The 20,049-nt window shown below is 43.1% G+C and overlaps 1 protein-coding gene across 2 annotated transcripts in view; it reads left to right on the plus strand.

Annotated features, from left to right (window-relative positions):
* TMEM131 (transmembrane protein 131) overlaps nucleotides 1-10,071 on the plus strand; it is a 97,197-nt gene extending 87,126 nt beyond the window's left edge. For both annotated transcript variants that reach the window (XM_080575492.1, XM_080575493.1), the window contains exons 34-41: nucleotides 911-1,035; nucleotides 1,187-1,345; nucleotides 2,089-2,269; nucleotides 2,592-2,713; nucleotides 2,817-2,913; nucleotides 4,004-4,101; nucleotides 5,399-5,562; nucleotides 8,991-10,071. In XM_080575492.1, coding sequence (XP_080431618.1) covers nucleotides 911-1,035; nucleotides 1,187-1,345; nucleotides 2,089-2,269; nucleotides 2,592-2,713; nucleotides 2,817-2,913; nucleotides 4,004-4,101; nucleotides 5,399-5,562; nucleotides 8,991-9,284 — 1,240 coding nt within the window. In that variant the 3' untranslated portion in view covers nucleotides 9,285-10,071. The remainder of the gene's footprint in view (nucleotides 1-910; nucleotides 1,036-1,186; nucleotides 1,346-2,088; nucleotides 2,270-2,591; nucleotides 2,714-2,816; nucleotides 2,914-4,003; nucleotides 4,102-5,398; nucleotides 5,563-8,990) is intronic.
* The last annotated feature ends 9,978 nt before the right edge of the window (nucleotides 10,072-20,049 follow it).

Consider the following 20,049-nt stretch of genomic DNA (forward strand, 5'->3'; position numbering starts at 1 on the left):
AATTCTAAAGTCAGATCAGTATTAGAGTGCCACAAAGGTAACCTTTGCCACATATGGAGGTGTGGCATTGCGTTGTTTTCCCTGTTGCTGTAGTTAATACTAGACTAACGGAGATTTAGTTTGAGTAGTTAGTATACATTCATTTTCTTCAAAACATTTCTGAGAACATCGCCTGGCGAAGTCCCTTTGAATTTTTTTCTTCTTACCGTTAGCTACTTTCCTCTGTCATCTAAATCACAAGGTTATTACATGTGACAGTATTCAAAGGCCCAAGTAAGAGTTGAGTTGGAATTCTTCTGCAAGAAATGAATAAAATAGTTTATCCCTAGAAAATTTACAGTAAGTGAGACATATATAGCTGGAGAAATAAAAATATATAGCCAAATAAATTTGCTGGTGGGTTGGAATAGTTTTGTCATTGATTAATAGATCGTCCTGTGCATTCATGGCAATAGTTTATGAGGAGCACACAAGTGGCATGAGAGTAGTAAAACAGCAATTGCCATCTCTTGGTTGCCCCTGCAAAATCAAGCAGGTTTTGTAATCGTGGAGCTCCAGGATGAAGGCTGCTCCTGCAAGATGAGTGAGCCATAGTACACGTGCGCAGTAGTGTGGGAAGGAAATGAGCTGGGGTTAGGAAGGATGAAAGGGTGGAGCTGCATATAGGAGAAATACAAGAGATGACAGCAAAACTATGTTCATGAATAGCTTTGAAGTGAGCATAAGTTTGACGTAAAAAAGCCACAGGAGACCAGTCTTCTGTAAAACTGACTGTATGGCAGGCATACGCATATTTATATATAAATATAGTTTTTAAAAAAGTATGTATTGTACCTTGTGTATATATTAAAAAAAAAAATTCAGCACTTCAGAGAGCAAAAAAAATAAATGTATCTCTATTTTCGTTTAGTTCCTTGGAATTATCTTATACTCCCCCCCTGGAAAACAAGCAGCGCAAAACCTTTCCATCCAAGATATCTACACAGCACCTCTTGACGAATGGGTCCAAATCAAGAAACCTCCCAAAAACAAGAGGTAGTGTGACTCTGTTTTCAGAAATATCTTGGAACTTTCATTCTGCTTGTTTGTAACCCCTTTTAAATGTGTAATTCTCAGTTTGGTGTTATAAGGCTGCTCACTTTATTATCCACGGACTTGCTTTTGTTTTGTTTGTTTGTTTTAATAGGTCCAAACAGTAAGTTAATGGAGAGCAGGCCATCAGTATTAGCAAAATTTCTCCCCAGTGGTTCTGGACAGGAACTAGGAAACACCAGCAGCTCAGAAGGTGAAAAGGATTCTCCACCACCAGAGTGGGACTCTGTTCCACTTCACAAAGCTGGCAGCTGTAAGTAGTCACTAGAGGATGACAGAATTAGTCTTCTGCAATGAATATCTGTAGGCAGGCTTAATCTGTTTATAGATCCTCCTAGCCTTTTTTCACTGCATAGCTGTGCTCCCATTTTCTGCTGTAGGCCTAATACTAATAGCAACCTGTACAGTTTGGGAGATTTGAAAACCACATGGGTCATTCCACAGTTCTTCAGTGATGAATAATTCTTCAGAAGCTGCTGAGGAAATGAGAATTACCTCTTGAAAACAAAATGTATTTTCTGCAGCAGGTGGGGTTTTGCTTGCTCGAGTCTGCTGCAGCCAAAGTTTAAACTAATTAAGTGATCCCTGCTTGAGAGGAAACATTGGAAACACCTTATTGCAGTGGTTAGCATGGGGCACTATTATAAGTTTTGGTTGCATGGTAAGTCCCCTTGTGGGAACCGAGTCACCTTCCTCTTGGTTGCATGTGATCATAAAGTCATCTCTCTCCGTGGTGCTCGCTTAGAAAGGTTAAAAGTTTCATTCTTTTTCTTCCGTACAAATCAGTTTATGTTGGTGCTTTCTCTGATATACAGTCTCACAGTATTTAGTAAACCTGATCTATAGTAGGTGAATATAGGGAAGGAGCCACCTCTTCAGTAACTGGGAACAGCCTTTGAAATAATTCCTCAATTTGAACAGAATAATAGCAGAGTGTGAGTAGCCATCGTTTTAAAGTAAATACTACAGGAAGGTATTTTATGCTTCTTTTTATAGCTACGGACAACCTTTATAAACTCTCTCTACAAACCATGAACGCAGATGCTTTCCTGAAACAGCGACAGCCCTCACCTACCCCTGCCTCTCCATCTCCTCCTCCTCCTCCTCCTCCTGCATCCTTAGCTTTTGGGCCACGCGGAGGCACTTACAGCAGCATTGTGAACAGCAGCTGCAGCAAGTGAGTTCAGATCTGTACTTCCTCCTGATGTCACAAGCACAGAATACTTGAGGAACCGATGGGCTTGATATGGTTCATCTCCCTTTTCTCATACCCATTTCCTCTTCCCATGGAAACTGCTTTTTTGCAGATATTACCGTGCATATCTTACCGTGCTATATGTATTTTTTCTGGGGTTTGTTACAACTTGGTAGATTAGAAAAATGTGAACTTAGATAAAACTGTTGAACTGTTGTTTACATTTTCATGACTACCAGCTTAAATTATTGGTTGTTCAAAGTGCTGAAGTCCAAAACCTTAAACATTTTTTTTAACCTTTCAGCGAAATGAAAAGCAAGCAGCCTAGTGGTACCAAACACAAGCTGGCAAAGGCAGCATCTCTTCCAGGCAGGAATGGTAACCCCACTTTTGCTGCTGTAGCTGCTGGTTATGACAAGAGCCCAGGTATTAGAACCAGCTTGGCATACTAAATACCTATGAATATTTCCTGAATATTCTATTTAGTTGGTTGGTTTACTTTTTGCTCAGTTTAGATATATTGTTGCAGGTGGCAGTGGTTTACCAAAGGTTTCACCAAGTAAGACGGATGTTTCCAGCAATATCAGCATTTCCCACGCAGTTGTTGACAGTGATGGATCTGACAGGTAACCTTTATACCCCTTGAAAATATCTAGCCTCCTAGAAAGCAGTTAATAGCATTTTGAAGGTAGTGAGCAGAGTTTATTCTGGTTCTGTTGTTTTTTTAATATATAAAGTTCAGGCACAGCATCTCTCATTTACAAAATAAAAATAAATCAGAACTTAGACTCAAAAGTAGAGAAAAGAATATTCTGGATATGATAGGAACTCCCCCCCCCCCCCCCCCCCCCCCCCATTCCCAGTAACTCAATAATTTTGTGCTCTCTGGGCATCCAAACAATGAGAAATCAGCTTGGCTGTTTCAGTATTGAGGAGTATGTACCAGGGTGACTCAAAATAATTCACAGGCAGAATTTCACACTGTACAGCAATGTTTGTCACTCCCAATTTTAACACTAAGACCAGAACAATAACTGGCCTTTTTGTCACATGTAGAAAGAGAATATAGCTGCACTCAGTCATATTCCCCAATGCACAGTGACTTTTCTGATATATTTTGGCTGTGCATGTCTGTAAAGAGCAGTGTGTGTCTGTTAGCCTTTCTGGAATAGGAATGAGACTGGAAATCAAGTTTTAATACACAACAGAGTTGCTTTTCTGAGCAAGGTTTGTGGGTGGGTTTCTGGTTTGTTTTTGTAAATGTTTATCACTGATTCCACTTAGCCCATCTGTATTTTTGATAAACTTGCCTACAAGATAGAGTGTGAGCATTTGTTACAGCTCCTGAGCAGTTCTAAATTTTATCTGCTTCTCAAAAAATTGCACTATGTCTGCAAGTGTTCTGAAAAACAGAGCAAAAGAGCTGTCCTCAGATTTGTGTTGGAGCTCAGTATACAGATTAAAGAGCATTGTATCTACAGGAGTGTGCTGCTCTAAAGTGGATGTATACACAGGATAATGGTGTTTCACTGTAATCATTTTTTAAAATTAAAATAAGCTAATTTCCCAACTTTTTAATACCATTTTAGTTTTTATACGTGTGTGTGTGTGTGTGTACAAACACATTTGTCCATATACGTATTTGCATTTGTTAGTTGTTGGTAATGTTTTTTTAATGAGTTGTGTATTTCTTTCCCATTACTCCTTAATATTTAGTTCGGGTTTGTGGAGTCCTATCAGCAATCCCAGCAGTCCTGACTTCACGCCTCTCAATTCGTTCTCTGCATTTGGACATTCTTTTAACTTAACTGGAGGTGAGGTTTTCTTTTCCAGTATTTTGGAGCACAGGTAAAGAAATGATGTTTCCATGACACCATTCTAAGTATGGGCCCATGCTTCCATGCCTACCCCCAAAAGGATGACTGTATAGGAAAATGCGTTCTAATTTGGTGCCACGTTCTGTGTTTCAGCCCAGAGAGTGTTAGTGGAAACTTTCAGGTTTTGTTGTGCTGAAAATAGTGTCTTTGAAGTTTTCTCAGTTTCAGAACAATTTCTTTGTTTGTCTTCCTCCCCTCCATCCCTCCCCCAAAGCTTTACAGTAAGTCTCAGAAGTGTGCCACTAAGCCTGTGGTTTCCTGAACAGTTCACACTTGCATAAAGCCATTGCTATATACATGAGGTAATGGTCCATCCCTCACGTCGCTTTCCTCTTGTGTATTCCTCAGCATTCATATGGCTGCATAATGAACTGATGCATATTAAAACCAGCAATTAGTTCCTGTGTTTAAATATAGAAATATTTAGGTAAACTTCCCATAAGTGGCTAATAAGATGAGACCTTAATGCAGGCAGGCTGTATTGTCAGGGACAAATGTTCTACATACTTAACATAGATTTGCATACCATGTTTGGGTGTGCATGGTATTTTTTAAGGTGTCTGCATGCTGTTTGATTGTATGTTTGCTGAAAAATGCTGGGGGTCTGCTTGCACCTTCATCTGAAGCTCCTGGCACCAGTGACTCAAAGGACTGCAGTAAGATGCCTGGGATCAATTCTGTGCACAAGGACTAGGCAAACCACGAGTGCTTGAGCTGCCCTTTCCTTCTCTTAGCAGAGCTGGGGTCTGGGTGGGCCAGGGCGCAGGCAGTGCCGTGTCCCCTACCAGGAGTTACCTGGGAAGGGAGCGCTGCGCTTGCAAGAGGCTGCTTCAGCACCATCACTTACTCCAACTGCAGTTCACTTGTTACGATGAACCGGCAGGATTTTCAGTATCGCTGTGCTTGTGCCAGGTTCTCTGACTATTTGGCTTTGTGCAAACAGTATCTGGGATGAAATCAATTCCACTGCTTGATACTGAAATGTGCACAGTAAGCGTAGAACTTTTTTTTTCCCCACTACAATCTTGATTCAACTTTGTAGCCAGTGTCTGATACAGGGCAGGTGAGATGAGATCTGTGTTACTACGTGACCTTTTCTAATCTCTGTTCTTGTACTGCACCAGGACCTACTAGAAAAATATGGGAAGTAACAGTGAACTATATTAGTCTGCTGCTGTTCTTGAAAAAGGAGGAACAGCCACGTGTACTCAGTTTTATTTCATTTTATTTTTAGAGGTCTTTAGCAAACTTGGTTCAGCTCGATCTGCTTATGGGCAGGATGTTCAAAGAAACTGGAGTGAATTCAATAATGTTCCATCATCCATCTGGGATCCTTCAGCTACAGATTCTGTACCCTCCTGGCCGACAAGCTCAAGTTCTCCGACTCACACAACTGCAGTAAGTATTCTGTGCAAATACAATGCTTTGTTACTGTTACCGACCTGTTCTGTACCTGCCATGTAATTTCAGTTAGGGGATTTTTAATAGAGGTGGAAAAAAATCAGCTGAATTATAAAGGAAAAGGAAAGTTAAATGTATACATTGTTCTACGTATTCAAGTTGAAATGGCTGTTGGACAAAGAGTGATTAGTTTGCTCGCACGCAGATAATGAAGGAAGCCGAGTCAATTGGTTCACATAAAATTTGCCATGAGAGGGTCATACAGCACTTACAAAAGGGTGCTCTGTTTCCACATGCTTGAGGATTGTGAGGAGACATTCTGAGCACGCACTATGGCTGAAGGCCACTTCTGTCACTTCCAATTTGATGGACAGTTGCAAAACAGCCTTGTGATAACTTTCAGATTTTGATTCTGCTTGCTGAATCCAATGTGACACCTCCTTGTAAATTAACGTAAGACCTAATAATAATAATCTTAAAGTAAAAATCAAAACCAAAAAACTCAAGTGTGTTTTTCAGCATCAGAAAAACACTAGGGGACTGAGCATGAGGTGAAGTCTTTAAGTTTGATGGAGATCTTGACAAAAGATCTGTATGGACAAAAATGGAAAAAAAATTTTTACACAGACTGTAGCATTGCTCTCTCACCCTTCTGCCTTTAAGTCAGAATAAAATTTATACCACAATAGCTGTCTTCAGTGCCAGTTGAAACTGTTCTTCATCTTGTCTCCTGAAAGTGTTTCTGTAGTGAATAAGATGCAGTATTTACTTCACCTGGTAGCAGCTCAGGTGGAGTGGGTGGCAGGCAGGGAAATCTGAAGAACATGACATGGCTTCTTACAGATGCACACTTGCTGATCCCTTGTTTGTCATGTCATTAAAACTGCGGCTATAACATCACTGTGTAAAACTATGTATATTGCTAAGTACACTGTATAAAAACAAATTTTTGCTTTTTGGTCACATGGAGGGCAGATTTCTCAAGTGATGCAAGGAGGGATCAAGGACAACCAGAACACTCTCTCTAGCTCTCAAACTATTTCTTGGCCACTTGTGTTTCAGGAAGCATTGAGACAGAAGCCAGACAAATGGTATAGAGAAATTGTTAGTCTCTGCTTTGAAAAAAATAGCATTTTAAACATTATTCAAGATAAACATTATTCAAGAAAATCACTTAATAAACAAGAAAGCAGGAAACAGATGGAAATGTGCAAAGCCTTTTTATTTACAGTAATTTTTTTAGTCATTTTTCTAGTGCTTATGGTGAGACAGAATAGGAAGACTTTGCTACTCCTGCCACTGAAGCTAGTTTCTAGATAAGACAGCGGGTACCAGACCAGGGCCTGTGCTTTTTTTCTTTCTGGCTCGAAAGCCAGATCTCTTCTTGCAAATAGCAGCTATATAGTGGCTTCTGTATTACCCTTTTCTAGGAAGGACTCTAGGGAGTTGACTTTATCCTTCCTTATCCTTCTTGCTCTCCCATTTTATGCATAACTTTGCTTTTGTACTAAACAGCATTTGACTTCTGCATCTCTTCTCCCCTCAAGCCTTACTGCATTAGTGCTACTTCTCCCCAAGTTTCTTTCTAATGACAACCCCTTATTTGTCTTCCCTCCGTTTTCCTACGTGTACTTCTGTGTGTGGGCTGCTTTGCACCTCCCTCCACAAGCCTTGAATAGGAGTAGCTGTCTAATCAAAGGTATTCTTCTCTGCCAGTCCTTACCTGGTTGCTGCTTCTACTTCATGAGCAATCGCCTTTCTACCAGACTCTCCCAAGTGCTTTTGGGACACACAGGAATAGTTCCAGGCTCTTTTGGCCATAGCAAGAAATAGAGTGGATTTAGTGTGTCAGAGATGCTGTCTGAATGAGTGTTTCTTGCTGCAGGCTTAGTAGTCTAATGCTTGCATAGCTTAAATATAACCATTTAGTTATGTAATGGTTATAAGCTGTGACCCCAGTTTAACTCAACACCTCAGTGACATTGGAGGGTCCTAATGATGCTGGCCTAGTTTAACCCTTTCAGATGCTCAAAATTCCTATCCACCTCTGTGTATCAAATTCTGGGAGGGCCTTTTGCTAACGTGTTAGCGTCCAGTGTGTTAGTTTCAGGTATGGTTAGGTTGAATTTATCTTCATTCCAGGGGAAAAGATTAAAAAAAAAAAAAACCACTTTCAGAGTTTACCTTGTTTGCTTTTCTAAAAGTATTCTGATTTTAGTCTTCAGATGCAGAGCACACTGGTACTGGTTAACCTTCAGTGTGCGTTATCTGAGGGCTGAGATCTTGGGAAGGGTTGCCATCTCTCCACCCAGTAAATCCAAACACAAGGTTGTTTGTACCTTACAGCACATACTCAGCAAGTCCACTGCCTTTTGGATGTATCAAGCTTGCTGTATATTTGCAAATTGAATTTACAGCATATGTGCTTTAAGTCTGGCACGGAGGTATGTAGTGCGTTAAGCCTACATGGAGCAGGTTCTGTGCTAATATTAGCATGAAAGTTACGCTAACCTTTCTCATCGCCGTCTCTGGCTGCTTCTGAGTATCACTTCCCACAACAGCGCTGGTTAGATTCCTCTGCTTGTTGCTTGCCACTGTTTGGGCTGTCATGAAGCAGTTCACAGAAACTGGCCCCTGTTCATTTCTGCGTGCATTCTCTAGGCTTGCTGTACATGTCCCATGCCTCCCAAGTGCGTTTGTGACATGTTGCAGCACAGCTGTGTCTGCACCACGACCGCTTGTCAGAGAGACCTGTCTTGAGAGCCAAGACAGACTTTCTGAACTCCATGACAAATGGCCAGTTATTCCATCTCATCTCCCTTCATCTGGATGGGAGAAAAGAGCAAATACTGGGAATATGGGGAGATACAGTGGGGCTGAACACAGGTAGGGTCATCCAAACTGTATGATGTTTTTAATGATTATGTATGAATACAAGGAGACTGCTTTGCAAACTGCCAAAAAAGGATCAAGGAATAAACTTCACTGCTACCTTCCAAATGAATTTTTTTTTTCCAGACTTCAACCACGTTTATCTACCTTGTTCTAACTAGTTTAATTAAGCTTAAGCTTTTTGGCCTTTGTGTGTCTAAGCTTGAATACCTGTAGTGCTTAAATTAGTAATGGTATGGGGATGTATAAGCTCAAATGAAACCAGCTTAAGTCTGTGATGTAATTGCATTCTTTGGCCCATCAGTTACTGGACACACTTGGTGATATCGTTAGTAGTGTGATTCCTCTGGGCAAACTCTAGTAAAGGTACCTCAAAACTGCACGGTGCAGTGAAGATGGAAGGGCTTCCACAACAGGCTTGCTTTTTCTTAGATACTTTTCTTTCAGGGGGGCTGTAAAAATAAATAGAATTAAAAAGTGGTGACAATAGAGGTTACCTGACGGCTACTTACTCGGCTCTGTCTTTACTACAGTCGATCCTTGGCAACCCAAGCGGCCTGTGGTCCACCACTCCATTCAGCAGTTCCATTTGGTCAAGTAATCTCAACAGTGGCCTTCCCTTCACCACTCCAACAAACGCCTTGTCAGGTATTGATCTCATGGGTAGTGAGAACTCCTCTCCTCCTCCTCCATCCACTGCTGCCGCCATTGCCAATCCTGCTGAAGACATGGGACAGACCTACAATCCTTGGAGAATTTGGAGCCCAACAATTGGAAGAAGAAGTTCAGATCCTTGGTCTAATTCACACTATCCTCACGAAAACTGAAATCTGAAGTCAAGCAAAAGGAAAGGACTCTCATCCAGGTCATGAAACAATTCTGAATGCGGATTTTTGAAACATCGTTTTCAGGCTGTTGCTGGTCATTGCTTTTCTTTTTCTCTCCTGCCCCTTTCCTTCCCTTCCCCTTCATCCCGCCAGTCACGCTTTCACCACTTGCTCGTTTTTAAAGTCTACCCTGCGATATGGTAGTGTGAGATTGCGGATAAGCTTGAAAAAGTCTGGGTGTGGTCACAAATCCAAACTGCAGCTGAAGCCTGTAAATTCGAACAATTTAGCTGGTTTCATATTTTACCATCTGCCACTTTCATTTAGAAAACAATTTGAACTATAAAACGGTCCTGGCATGCAATACTTTTATGAAAGTACCGGTTTTGGTTTTTAAATTTTTTCCAGTATTACCCTCCAAGTTCTAATTTAAAGAGAAAAAAGGCACTTTGTGCTAAAATGCAGAGTATTTTTTTAAAATAAGGCTGTCTTTGTTAACACAGGTTCTAAGAATGTAAAAAAAATATAAAAAAAATAAAAAAGGAAAAAAATTAAAAAATTAAAAAAAAAACACAAAACCTTAAGAGTAAAATGGCTGAATGTAAGAGCATTCTGTTAAGACTGTAATACACTTTCTGTGCTGTTTGTACATTTGTAAACCTGAATGCATTTTTAAGTTGAACTGAAATGCACACAGCCAAGACTTGTGGAAGAAACAAGATACCTTGTGCATTTCTTAGGGATACAACTTTGGGTTGTACTTTAAAATAAATAATGCTTTTTTCAAGATCTGCCCACTGTAGTTCTGTTCTCCAACTATTTTCTAAGCTTGTGCCTGCATGAATCTACTTGATGGTAGTAGCCTTGAGGCCAAAATCTCCTGTGCACAGCGCCTATATTAACAGAAACTTCACTGCAACTGAAACCCAGTTTCTCAGCAGCATGGGTTTGTATAGCATATAAGAATTATAAATTGTTTTCAGGGTTACACAGTGCTTTGAGATGCCACCCACTTGAAGAGTTGCTGGATAACAAAATGCTGAAAAAACATCTAGACTATTAAAGTTTGTGAGTATCAGGCATAAGAGCAGCTGCTCTTCTTCATGCTGCACCCATACCTTTGTAACACTTCTCCGACAGATCTAAAGAACTTCACTATTTGTAGACACAATTTTACTCTCCCTTTAATGTGTCTTTCTCTCCACTAACTGTAAGGCAAGTCTAATTGACTAAATATATTCATCTGTGCTAATGCCAGGTAAAAAAAAGGAACCTTCTGTTACAAGAAAGCATCAATAGACACTAGCACCATAAAATCACTTACAGCTCAGTGGCACTGCTCAACATTTACAGCAGATTTTTATCAGAATCCTTTTTTTTAAAGTGTAGGAACTTGATATTTTAGTTAAAACCTTATGCTACAAATAATATTGTATGCAAAAAAAAAAAAACCAACAACCAACAAGGGTTAAAGTGAGCACTTTTCCAGCTAGCATTATGCAAACAGAATCTCCACAGATGTCAGGTTGCTGTTGTCTTGCTGCCACCAGCAGCAGCTGCAGAGAGAGAGCTCTGAAATGCAAACTTGCTGGAACTCCTTTGTCCTTAAAATCTGGGTATTTCTAGGGCCATGCAAGCTAATGAAATGTTCAACTTGGGTTTATGTGTAATTTCCTTTTGAGCAACTGGGCAAACAAGTCTCTTACTGCGTGCAAAATAAAGGATAAGTAGTTCAGCTACTGGCATGCTGGGGCCTGCTTCTCTGTAAGATGGAGCTTGGGAAGGTAACCGAGCGGTAACCTCAGGGTGAAGGAAGCTGCTTAACTTAATAATGGACCACCTCCTTTCCCTGGCAGGTCTTTATATTAGAGGTCTTTATATTAGAATTGATTCCGCGGAGGCTATGAGCAGAAATGAGTTCTAGATACGCTGATAGTCCCCGTGGCTTAAGCAGTTGTGGGGACAGGAAAAAAAATCTTCTGTGAAAATTCCCCTTTGAACAAGACAAGGCACCACATGTAATTTAGACTCTTCCCCCCAAAATGTGAGCTGTTCCTCTGTGTTAATGCAAATAACCTCTGCTGCCTTTAGAATATTTTAATTTCTTGCTTTTGAAGAGTCTCTTTGCAAACACCAATTAAATATTATTAAATTTCAGTGTTGAAACAACCCAAAAGTTCAAGATCTTCGGCAGGTGATTTTCAGTTTCACAAGAGAAGCAGCAGCAAGTCATTCAAGTTGTTCTCCACTGATCTGTATGGAAAAAGTCCTGGGCCAAAAGCTTCTTCTTTCTGAGTCTTTTCTCTATTCAGAGTTTGTTTTGGAGAGCGCTTTCACTCTGTTCTGCCCAGGTACAGTAATCAAAAGAGCTACCTTTTGAAAAAATAAGTCCTAGCTAATTTACAGAATTTTGGTCAAATGAAATTGGACAAAACTCAGGCATTTCTAAAGCAACCTCTGTGTATGGTTTGTGTACAACACAGAAAGCTCAGGAAGGAAACAGCAAACCCTGCTTGCCAGCTTTATGGTGCAGTCACTCCTCACAGGCACTGAAAATGCTGGTTGGTGAGCCTGGCGTGGTCACCTTGAAGTCCGAAGTATTATTTCTAGTTTTGCCATGAATAAAATCATTCAAGAGTAAGCAATATCCAAAGCTTTCGAGCCTGGGGAGAAGCAGGGAGGGGGGGGGGTGATAATCCAGAAACCTTCTCCACAGACATCCCAGAATAGTGGATGACAACAGACCTCTGATGATGAGGTAAAAATAAAAGAAGATGCGATGACACGAGTGGTATACTGCATTAAAAAAAAAAATCCAGATAGGGCTGAAAATGCGAAGCCAGGGAGCAGAGTAAGGTCAGAAGCCCTGAAACAAGCAGACCGTGCTTTCAGAAGTGGAATTGACTGAGGCTGGAGCTCAGCCCCCAAGGGAGGTTCCACCTCAAATACAAAGACCAGAGGAAGAAAAAAAAAAAAAAAGGGTTCTCTGAAGATGGGCTGGAGCTCACAGCCCTGCTGATAATTCAAACCATTATTTTTTTTCTGGCCCAAAATAGCATCAGGGCCAGGCTACCATGAGTCAGCTCTTTTCTTCCAGACCTGGAAGCTACTGGGAGTACAGAGTTCCCAGCAATGAGGGGAAATAATTACTGTTAATTCTTCTTAATTATTTTGGTGCTCCAAATGGCATTTCTATTCTGCCAACTTTAGCAAATAAACTTTAAAAGCCTGCAAAGTTCCTGCTCTGTTGAAATCTGGAAGCCTGACCTGGCTAAGTGCATCCCTAACGTGCAATCAGTTTCGTTAGCATTAGTTCTGTTTCAAAACGCACTCGAAAGGCACTCGAGGTCCTGGTTTAGCATAAGACCAAATTGACACAGGCTACACCATTCCAAGGAAGGCCCAGTTGGTTTTTATTTCGCAGCCATGGAAACTTGGGTCTGGCCCCCGCCCTGACGATGGATCTTCCAGCAAAGTACCACAGCGTGGCCGCTGCCCTGCCAGAGAAGTACCAAAGGGTGCCAAGTGCTGCGATGGCACGGGATGCAGAACGTGATTAAAGCACAGCCTCTCGACACAGGAGCGGGACAGTCAGGGCATCCTGAAGGTTTCCACTGGGCCACCTGCCTGACCCAACTGAAGGTGAAATTGGGAGTGCCCAGGTGTTTTCCTTCGTGGGGTAAGGAGCCACCTTTCACTGAAGCTATTCCACTCGGAGTGATGTTTTTGCCAAGCGTAGCTCTGACTTTGCGCTGTCTGGTTTGCCAGCCTGTAATTATGAGCAAGTTTTCTGAGCTTCGGTGTTTCGGCCTCATGAAAGGATGACGGCTTCAGCTCACGGTGAGTCACAGCACGAACAAAGACGTGCTGAGATCGGAAACAGCCCAGCTTCCACCGTGTGCCTGCAGCTACTGGAAGAGCTGAGGTTCGGTCGCTTCATTTCAAACAGGTTCTGCTTCGAAGCAGCCTTTTGCCCAGTGTCCGGTTTCATCTAGCACCAGTCAAGGGTGGACGTCACGTCCAACCGCTGCTTCACTCGCATCAGTACTGAAGCAGTCTTCAGGATGTCTGGATTGGCACACCGAATGCGAGTGCTAACCGTGCTCACTACCAGTAGTTTGTTACGTAGCCGTTCTGTGATCCAACAGTGAGTGGAGTATGGTTATTTCTTTTTTTTTCCCCCTATGTAGTAGAGAACTCAAACATCCAGAACACAAAACCAGAAGCATCTGCAAGAGCCATAGAAAATGCAATAAAATGCTAGCCTAAATTCTGGGGGACTAATAAAAATGTAGAGTCTTAAGGAGCAATAAACATCATATTTACTGCCCTAAAGAAAGATTTTTTTTTGAGCAGAACTGCGCAAAAGTAGCTGCTCAGGTCCAAAAGCATCGGCTGGATCAGCTGGATGGAAGCAGCACGTCGCACTGCACCGAGAGCAGTGCGCCAAGTGGAAGGTCAAGACGGATTTTATGGAAACTACCTAAGGAAATACCTTTAAGGGGTTTTTTCAAGCGAGGAACACCTAGTGGTCCTTCAGGAAGAACCGTGTGTCTGAGACCTGACTTCACTCTAATTGCCTACTGTGAAGCAAAAGCGTGCGTTAGTGACATTAACACTGGATAACATCGTATCTTCAGTGGGTACCCCAGTCTCCCCTGAACTTTTACCGCACTCAAGTGGTCCTTGAGTGGCAGCAGTGCTATGGGGCTACAAGAAGATGAAGTGGCTTGAGACTGTTTTGGGTTAGTTACAAGAAAATTGCTGGGCAGTACATCTACCAGGGGGCAAATATCTGGAGCAGTTTCTGCTTCACCCAAGGTCATTCACTGCCCCTTTCTGGAGTTATTTTCAGGGAAGATGATATTCACCAGGCAAAGGACACTAACCAGTTTTGTGGCAACGCAGGAAAACGGCAGAAGCTCGGGGGGCTGGCTCAGTCATTCAACAGGGGAATACTGGAACTGGATGGGAGAGTAAAATGCTCCTTGGGAAACAGCTTCACTGGCTGCTGTTGGCTCTGGGGGAAGGGAAAGAACTTTTAGCCCCTTCAGTCACCGGTCCACACAGCATATCCCCTCCTTCAGCAGTCAAGCTACCAATAAAATTCTGCTGAGATTTAGAGTCTGGCAATGAAGAAAGTCCCTAAAAACTACGCAATTACCCATTTCTACGTAAAGTGGGTATGACTCAGCTTACGAGTCGCGGGGAAATTCTTGTTGTGCTGTACAGACCGGGGATCTAACAGGAGGACCGTGCCAGCCCCAAGGACTACTCACTCGCATCCCATAACAAACCAGCAACACGGAGGCTTCTTCCTGTGAGCGTCTGATGCGGGGCTGACTGCCTGCTCTGACTCACGCCTGCCTGCCTGTCAGAGCCCTGCTGGGGCTGACAGCTCGGCCTCCAGTTTTTGGGGGTGGGTGGAAGTTAATGGAGCTGCAGCATACGGCAGTAGGATAAAGCCTGAGTGCCTCAGTTAAGCAACCAAAGGTCGTGGCAGAAGGGAATAGCTTCATGCTTTGCAATAACCTGAGTGGGAAATAAATAAATAAATAAGTAAGTAAATAAAAGGAAGTAAGAAAATAGTTCAGCTGTATTTAATTTAGAAAGTTAGTTAGCAATAAATTCAGACTTTATGCACATGTTAGGATGGGAGGGAGGACAGGAGGACTGAAAGAGGGTTCCTTGCTTTGAAGCAGACAAACCCAATGGTCTGGAGATGTACTTCAAAAGGGTAGCTTGTCCCAGCTGTAACACAACCCCAACCTCTGCACTACTACAAGCAGTGCACAGGACAGCCTCAGTGGCAGGCAGAGCTTAGCTTCAGATGTGCAAATGTGGGACCTGGGCACTGGCAGGGAGCGTTAACCTGTGGTGCCAGGTACCGGGAATGAGGGTGCAGCCCAGGGCATGGTGCCTTAGTGCCACTGACTGATCTACTGCAAGCAAAAAGCCGTATAATGCTGTTATTACAGCAGTAAGACCAGTTTTAGAAAATGGACAGTGCTTTGCTGTGCTTGCTTTGCTGTTGTTTTGTTTGTTTGCTCGTTCTTAATTAAAATGGAGTGTCCTTGTGAAAAAATTCACAGATTTGGTCAATACAGCAATATTACCCCCCAGGGGAAAAAAAATCCTGTAGGCTTTTGGGAATTCTGATTAAATCAGCAAACTGGAAAACATTTTTCTTAATTCAATAAATGTTAATAATGCACTTCCCTCTCTCTACCCAGTGAAGAATTACAGTCCTAATATTTAGAAAAACAGCACCCCTGTGTGGCTACAAATGGCACTCGGGAGCTCACAGCAATTCCAGCTGGCCTTAAAAATTTCCTCTGTGTTTTTTCCTGACACCTTAAAAAAACCTCAGCTCTAGCAGCAGCATTTTGGTTTAAGAAGTTGTACATGGGGCAATATACAGCTCTTGCAGTTCAATGGTGAAAGTGTGGAAGCCTAAGCATCAAGGCACCCCCATTAGTCTTCTCAAGCTTTTACTTCTACTCAAGCACAACATCCCAACATGCTAGGCAAGCCTAATGTGATCAATATATTTACTATCTTTATTTTAGTATTTAATCAAACTCTCAACAAATTAAGCACTTTTCTTTCTCCCCTGTTTTCCATGCTTTTGGTATCTTTTCTTCTACATCTGCTCACATAGCAAAATCCTTTCCGTGTTTATTTCCCTGATGTTCACGACACTCAGCTCCTCCAATTCTCCCCAGACAACTCCATTCTACACCCCTGCCCAAGGCACTTTGTGCCTTTATTTGGTATTTTTGCTCAAGTCCCCAAGGCAGTAGCTTCTGGCGTGCCCCCAGTCACTCGGCCCGCTTCTAGGAGGCCTTTGCCGAGCCCTGGGGTTCATCCAGCCCTGCCTCATGCTGCACCAAAGCAGGGTTTCCAGCACCTGATGGGACGTGAGATTTACTGCCTAGCTACTTTCCTCTTTTTTATTGTGTTTTAGCAAAAATGGTGAAGTTTGTTATGCTGCTTGCTGTCATGCCTTACTAAGATCCAAAGAGCCCCGTGCAGAACACAGCTCCCTCGCAAGAGCTCACCTTCGTATCAAGGTTTCTGATGCAGTAAATAGTAACTAAAGAAAACATGCTTAAGCAAAAAAGCACCCTCAGTTTAAGCACCTTCACTGCTTCCGCCCTTCTTTTCTACTTTTCTACTCAGTTTTAGCCCTGTCTCCTTGCTCAGGGACAAGAGCACAGCACCCCTGGGAGACACCGTCACGGCCCTCAGGTGTTACAGAGCTGTATGGCTCTGAACCAGCCCCGCACGCCCTCACACGGTGCTGCTCAACCACCGTGAGCACAGGCTTTGGGCTGTCAGCACACCTTTTGTTGGGCCGACAGAGTACGTGGTGGGACCAGAAGAGCCGCTGGCTTCTCCTCGATCAGTCTTGTGAAGCTGCCAGGAGTTCAAAAGTTTTCCTTCGTGCACTTTTAGTGCCACTGTTCAAGAGCCCTGTGTTCTTTAAATAACTATCACTCTTGCTTTACGATACCAAAACAGGAATAATAATCAGATTAATGTCTGTCTAGATCCATAATCTGGCAGTAGACAGGGTCAAAAACAGTAAAATACAAATAAAATCACCTAAAAATTCTGGCTTACAGGACATCTACTGTCTAGTTAACTACCTCCACCACAAGAACAAACTCATCATAGGTTAATTCCAGTACTCCATGCGTGAGCTGCATAAACCCCACAATCCCTCTCCTCCGAGACTTGAATGATGAGAGCCCCAAAAGGAAGAAATGAATACCTGAAGAAGAGGGTAGATGTTTCCTAAAACACACGTCACAAAAAGATTGTACAAACACACCTGGAAATCCCATGCTATGTCTACTCCGTCCTTTCAGGGCTAGAAGTTAGAAGCTGCTGTCAGAGACAGGACGCTCGGCCTAAAAATAGTGTGACAAACTACAGGCATTTGGGGGGGTTCTTAATTTAGGTCGGTAAGTCTCGACTCTGGCTGGCTGCCTAAACTTACCGATGACCTGCCCGTTTAATTAGGCAGCCCTGGAGCTGTGTAGGCCCCCCTGCAGGACCCACAACACGCGTTATCCCGCCCAGAGCAGCTCCACGGGTGTGAGCGCTCACCAGGCCCCAGCAGGACTGGGCTGCGAAACTACCCCTGAGGGCCCTGCGTCCTGGGGAACAATCGTGCTATGGCATTACGAATAAGAGGCGTTTTCCACACATTCAAACCCTCATATAGGGAAATAGGTACTTAATCTGGGTGGCCTCTGCCCCAGGAAGCCGGTCACTGCTGGGAATCCCCCGTGGAAGCGGGAAGAGTGACAATTCCACCCGGTGAGACGAGAAGTCCCTCGCCTACCTCTCCACTCGCTGAAATCCCCACCAAGTTTCCACAGCATTACACGGCAGCACTTCGCGGCCTTACTGGAAAAGGCCGTGCTGGATGACAACCAACGCACTCACAAAAATGCCTGGTGCTTTTAACGCTGTCTTCTGATGACAGCTGGGGGAAAGGGAGAGATGCACAAGAGAAAAAGAAAAAGAAAAAGAAAAGCCCAGCTTCCAGCAGCCCATGCAACAAGCTCATGCAGCAGAGCCACAAAAAGGATCCAGAGAGGAAGAGTGGGGCACCAAAGAGCAGAGGGTGCCAGCAGCAAACAAGACACGTCGTGTAACTGCGTAAGTAGAGCACGGAGCTGAGGCTGAAATGTGAATTTCACATTCTGATTCAGCTGACATTAGGGAACCAAACAAAATTTAGAGATGCATAAATTCAAAAAAAAAACCAAAACAAAACAACAAAAAAGGAACACTTCCTTTTTTTTTTCTTTTTTTTTTTTCTCTTGGGATGTGAGGGCAGGCCAAATAAATCTTCCATCCTCCTTCAATGAGTCTTCATCTTCTCCTTTGTAACATTAGATAGTTTTCACTTCCTTATGCTTTGCAGAGCATCTTAAGACAAGCTTTCTGAAATGCAGAGGTACCAACACCGAGTTGAGTCATGTGAGCCTGACATGGGGGAAAATGTGTCAGATATCCAGTCAGATAATGACAGGATAAGGGGAAATGGCTTTAAACTAAAAGAGGGTAGGTTTAGATTAGATATTCAGAAGAAATTCTGAAATTCGGAAGAAATTCTTCACTCAGAGGGTGGTGAGGCCCTGGCACGGGCTGCCCAGAGAAGCTGTGGATGCCCCATCCCTGGAGGTGTTCAAGGCCAGGCTGGATGGGGCTTTGGGCAGCCTGGTCTGGTGGGAGGTGTCCCTGCCCATGGCAGGGGGTTGGAACTGGGTGGGCTTTAAGGTCCCTTCCAACCCAAACCTTTCTGTGATTCTATGACATGGAGCTGCTGCAGCCTCCTTGCCTGAAGGAGTGGGCAAAGAAGGAGGCACCCACCACATGGGGGACTGGGGTGCACACGTGTAACCATGTGGCTGTAAAGGAGTCACACACGCAAAGCTGTGAAACTTTTATAATTAGTTACAGAAGGGTACTTAGACATTTTTAGGTGTCCAGGAAGATTTTATAAGTGTCTGAGACTGTGGTTTATCTTCTGTACTGCTCACACTGATTCTGAACATATTCACTGATTGATGGTTAATTACATGTCATCAATAAATTGATAAACCTCACCCATCCTGACTTGATTTAAAGCCTAAGAGTTGAGCAGCTTTTCTCTGCATCATACTGGCAAGTAAGTACAACTCCCATGAGTCCTAGGCAGCAATAAGATTTTGTTGAAGCGGTGATGTGCATGTTCAAGAAGCTTTATGGCTCTGTGTGAAGGAGTAGACTGAAGCAATTAAGCATACATCTTAGTCGCCAGAACCAGGGCTGATCTGGAGGCCATGTGGATAAGCAGCTGTTTATGCCCCAGTTCCATATTGATTATCATTAAAATTTTAATTCAAATAGATTGAGAATTTTCTGAAATGTTGCCCCTTCTCCCCCCCCCCCCAGCCAAACGGAAGTTATTTCATTCCTCCCAACAAAGGCTTTTGCCAGGAACCTTTGTGCAGGTTCAGCAGAAGAGATTCGTGGTGTCCCTGATGACAGAGCCGAGCAAACGCACACCTTCCCACCCCAGATCGCTGCTTTGCGCCACAGTGTTAATGTCCCAGATAATTCCTCCACCATTAGCCACTGTAGGATGGGTCTTCTCAATCTCTTTCCTTTGAACTTTTCAACTTTATGAATAATTAAATACCCAAGGAGCCTGACGGGCAAAGACTGACTCCAGACCAAGTGATTCAGTCTGGGCTGCAGTTGTCAGTGCTGCTGGAGACATCGGGGGGGACTCCTCCACCTTGCTCCCTCAGGAACGGGGGAAAAGCACGCTGATTTGGGGTTAGTACTAAATGATACACAGAAGTAATAAACACATTATCCCAAATATTTTGACTGCAAGGACCTAAACGTTACAATAAATTACTCCAGGGGATGCGCAGTACATTCCTTACAGTGTAAAATGGGACGCCTGGCACAGATACCAGGCTCTTATAAAACACTTTCATGCCATCAGCTGATTGTGTTGGACACTCCTGAATAAAGCAGGGCACAGTTCCCCATGTCACCATCATGCACTACTACACCAAGTGCATTGGGAGGGGAAAGTATTCCCGGTGTTTAAAATAATCTGAGAAAAAGAGGTTGCTGTTGGGCTAAGCTTTCAATTCATCGCCTGAAATTCTTGTGTCACACGTTCACTAGGAAAGCAGCTTTAAACAAAGCCCTATGCAGCCAGCAATAATACATAAATACAGAATTTCTA

The sequence above is a fragment of the Anser brachyrhynchus genome (assembly GCF_964034855.1).
Source record: "Anser brachyrhynchus genome assembly, chromosome: 1".
Classification (NCBI taxonomy): Eukaryota; Metazoa; Chordata; class Aves; order Anseriformes; family Anatidae; genus Anser; species Anser brachyrhynchus.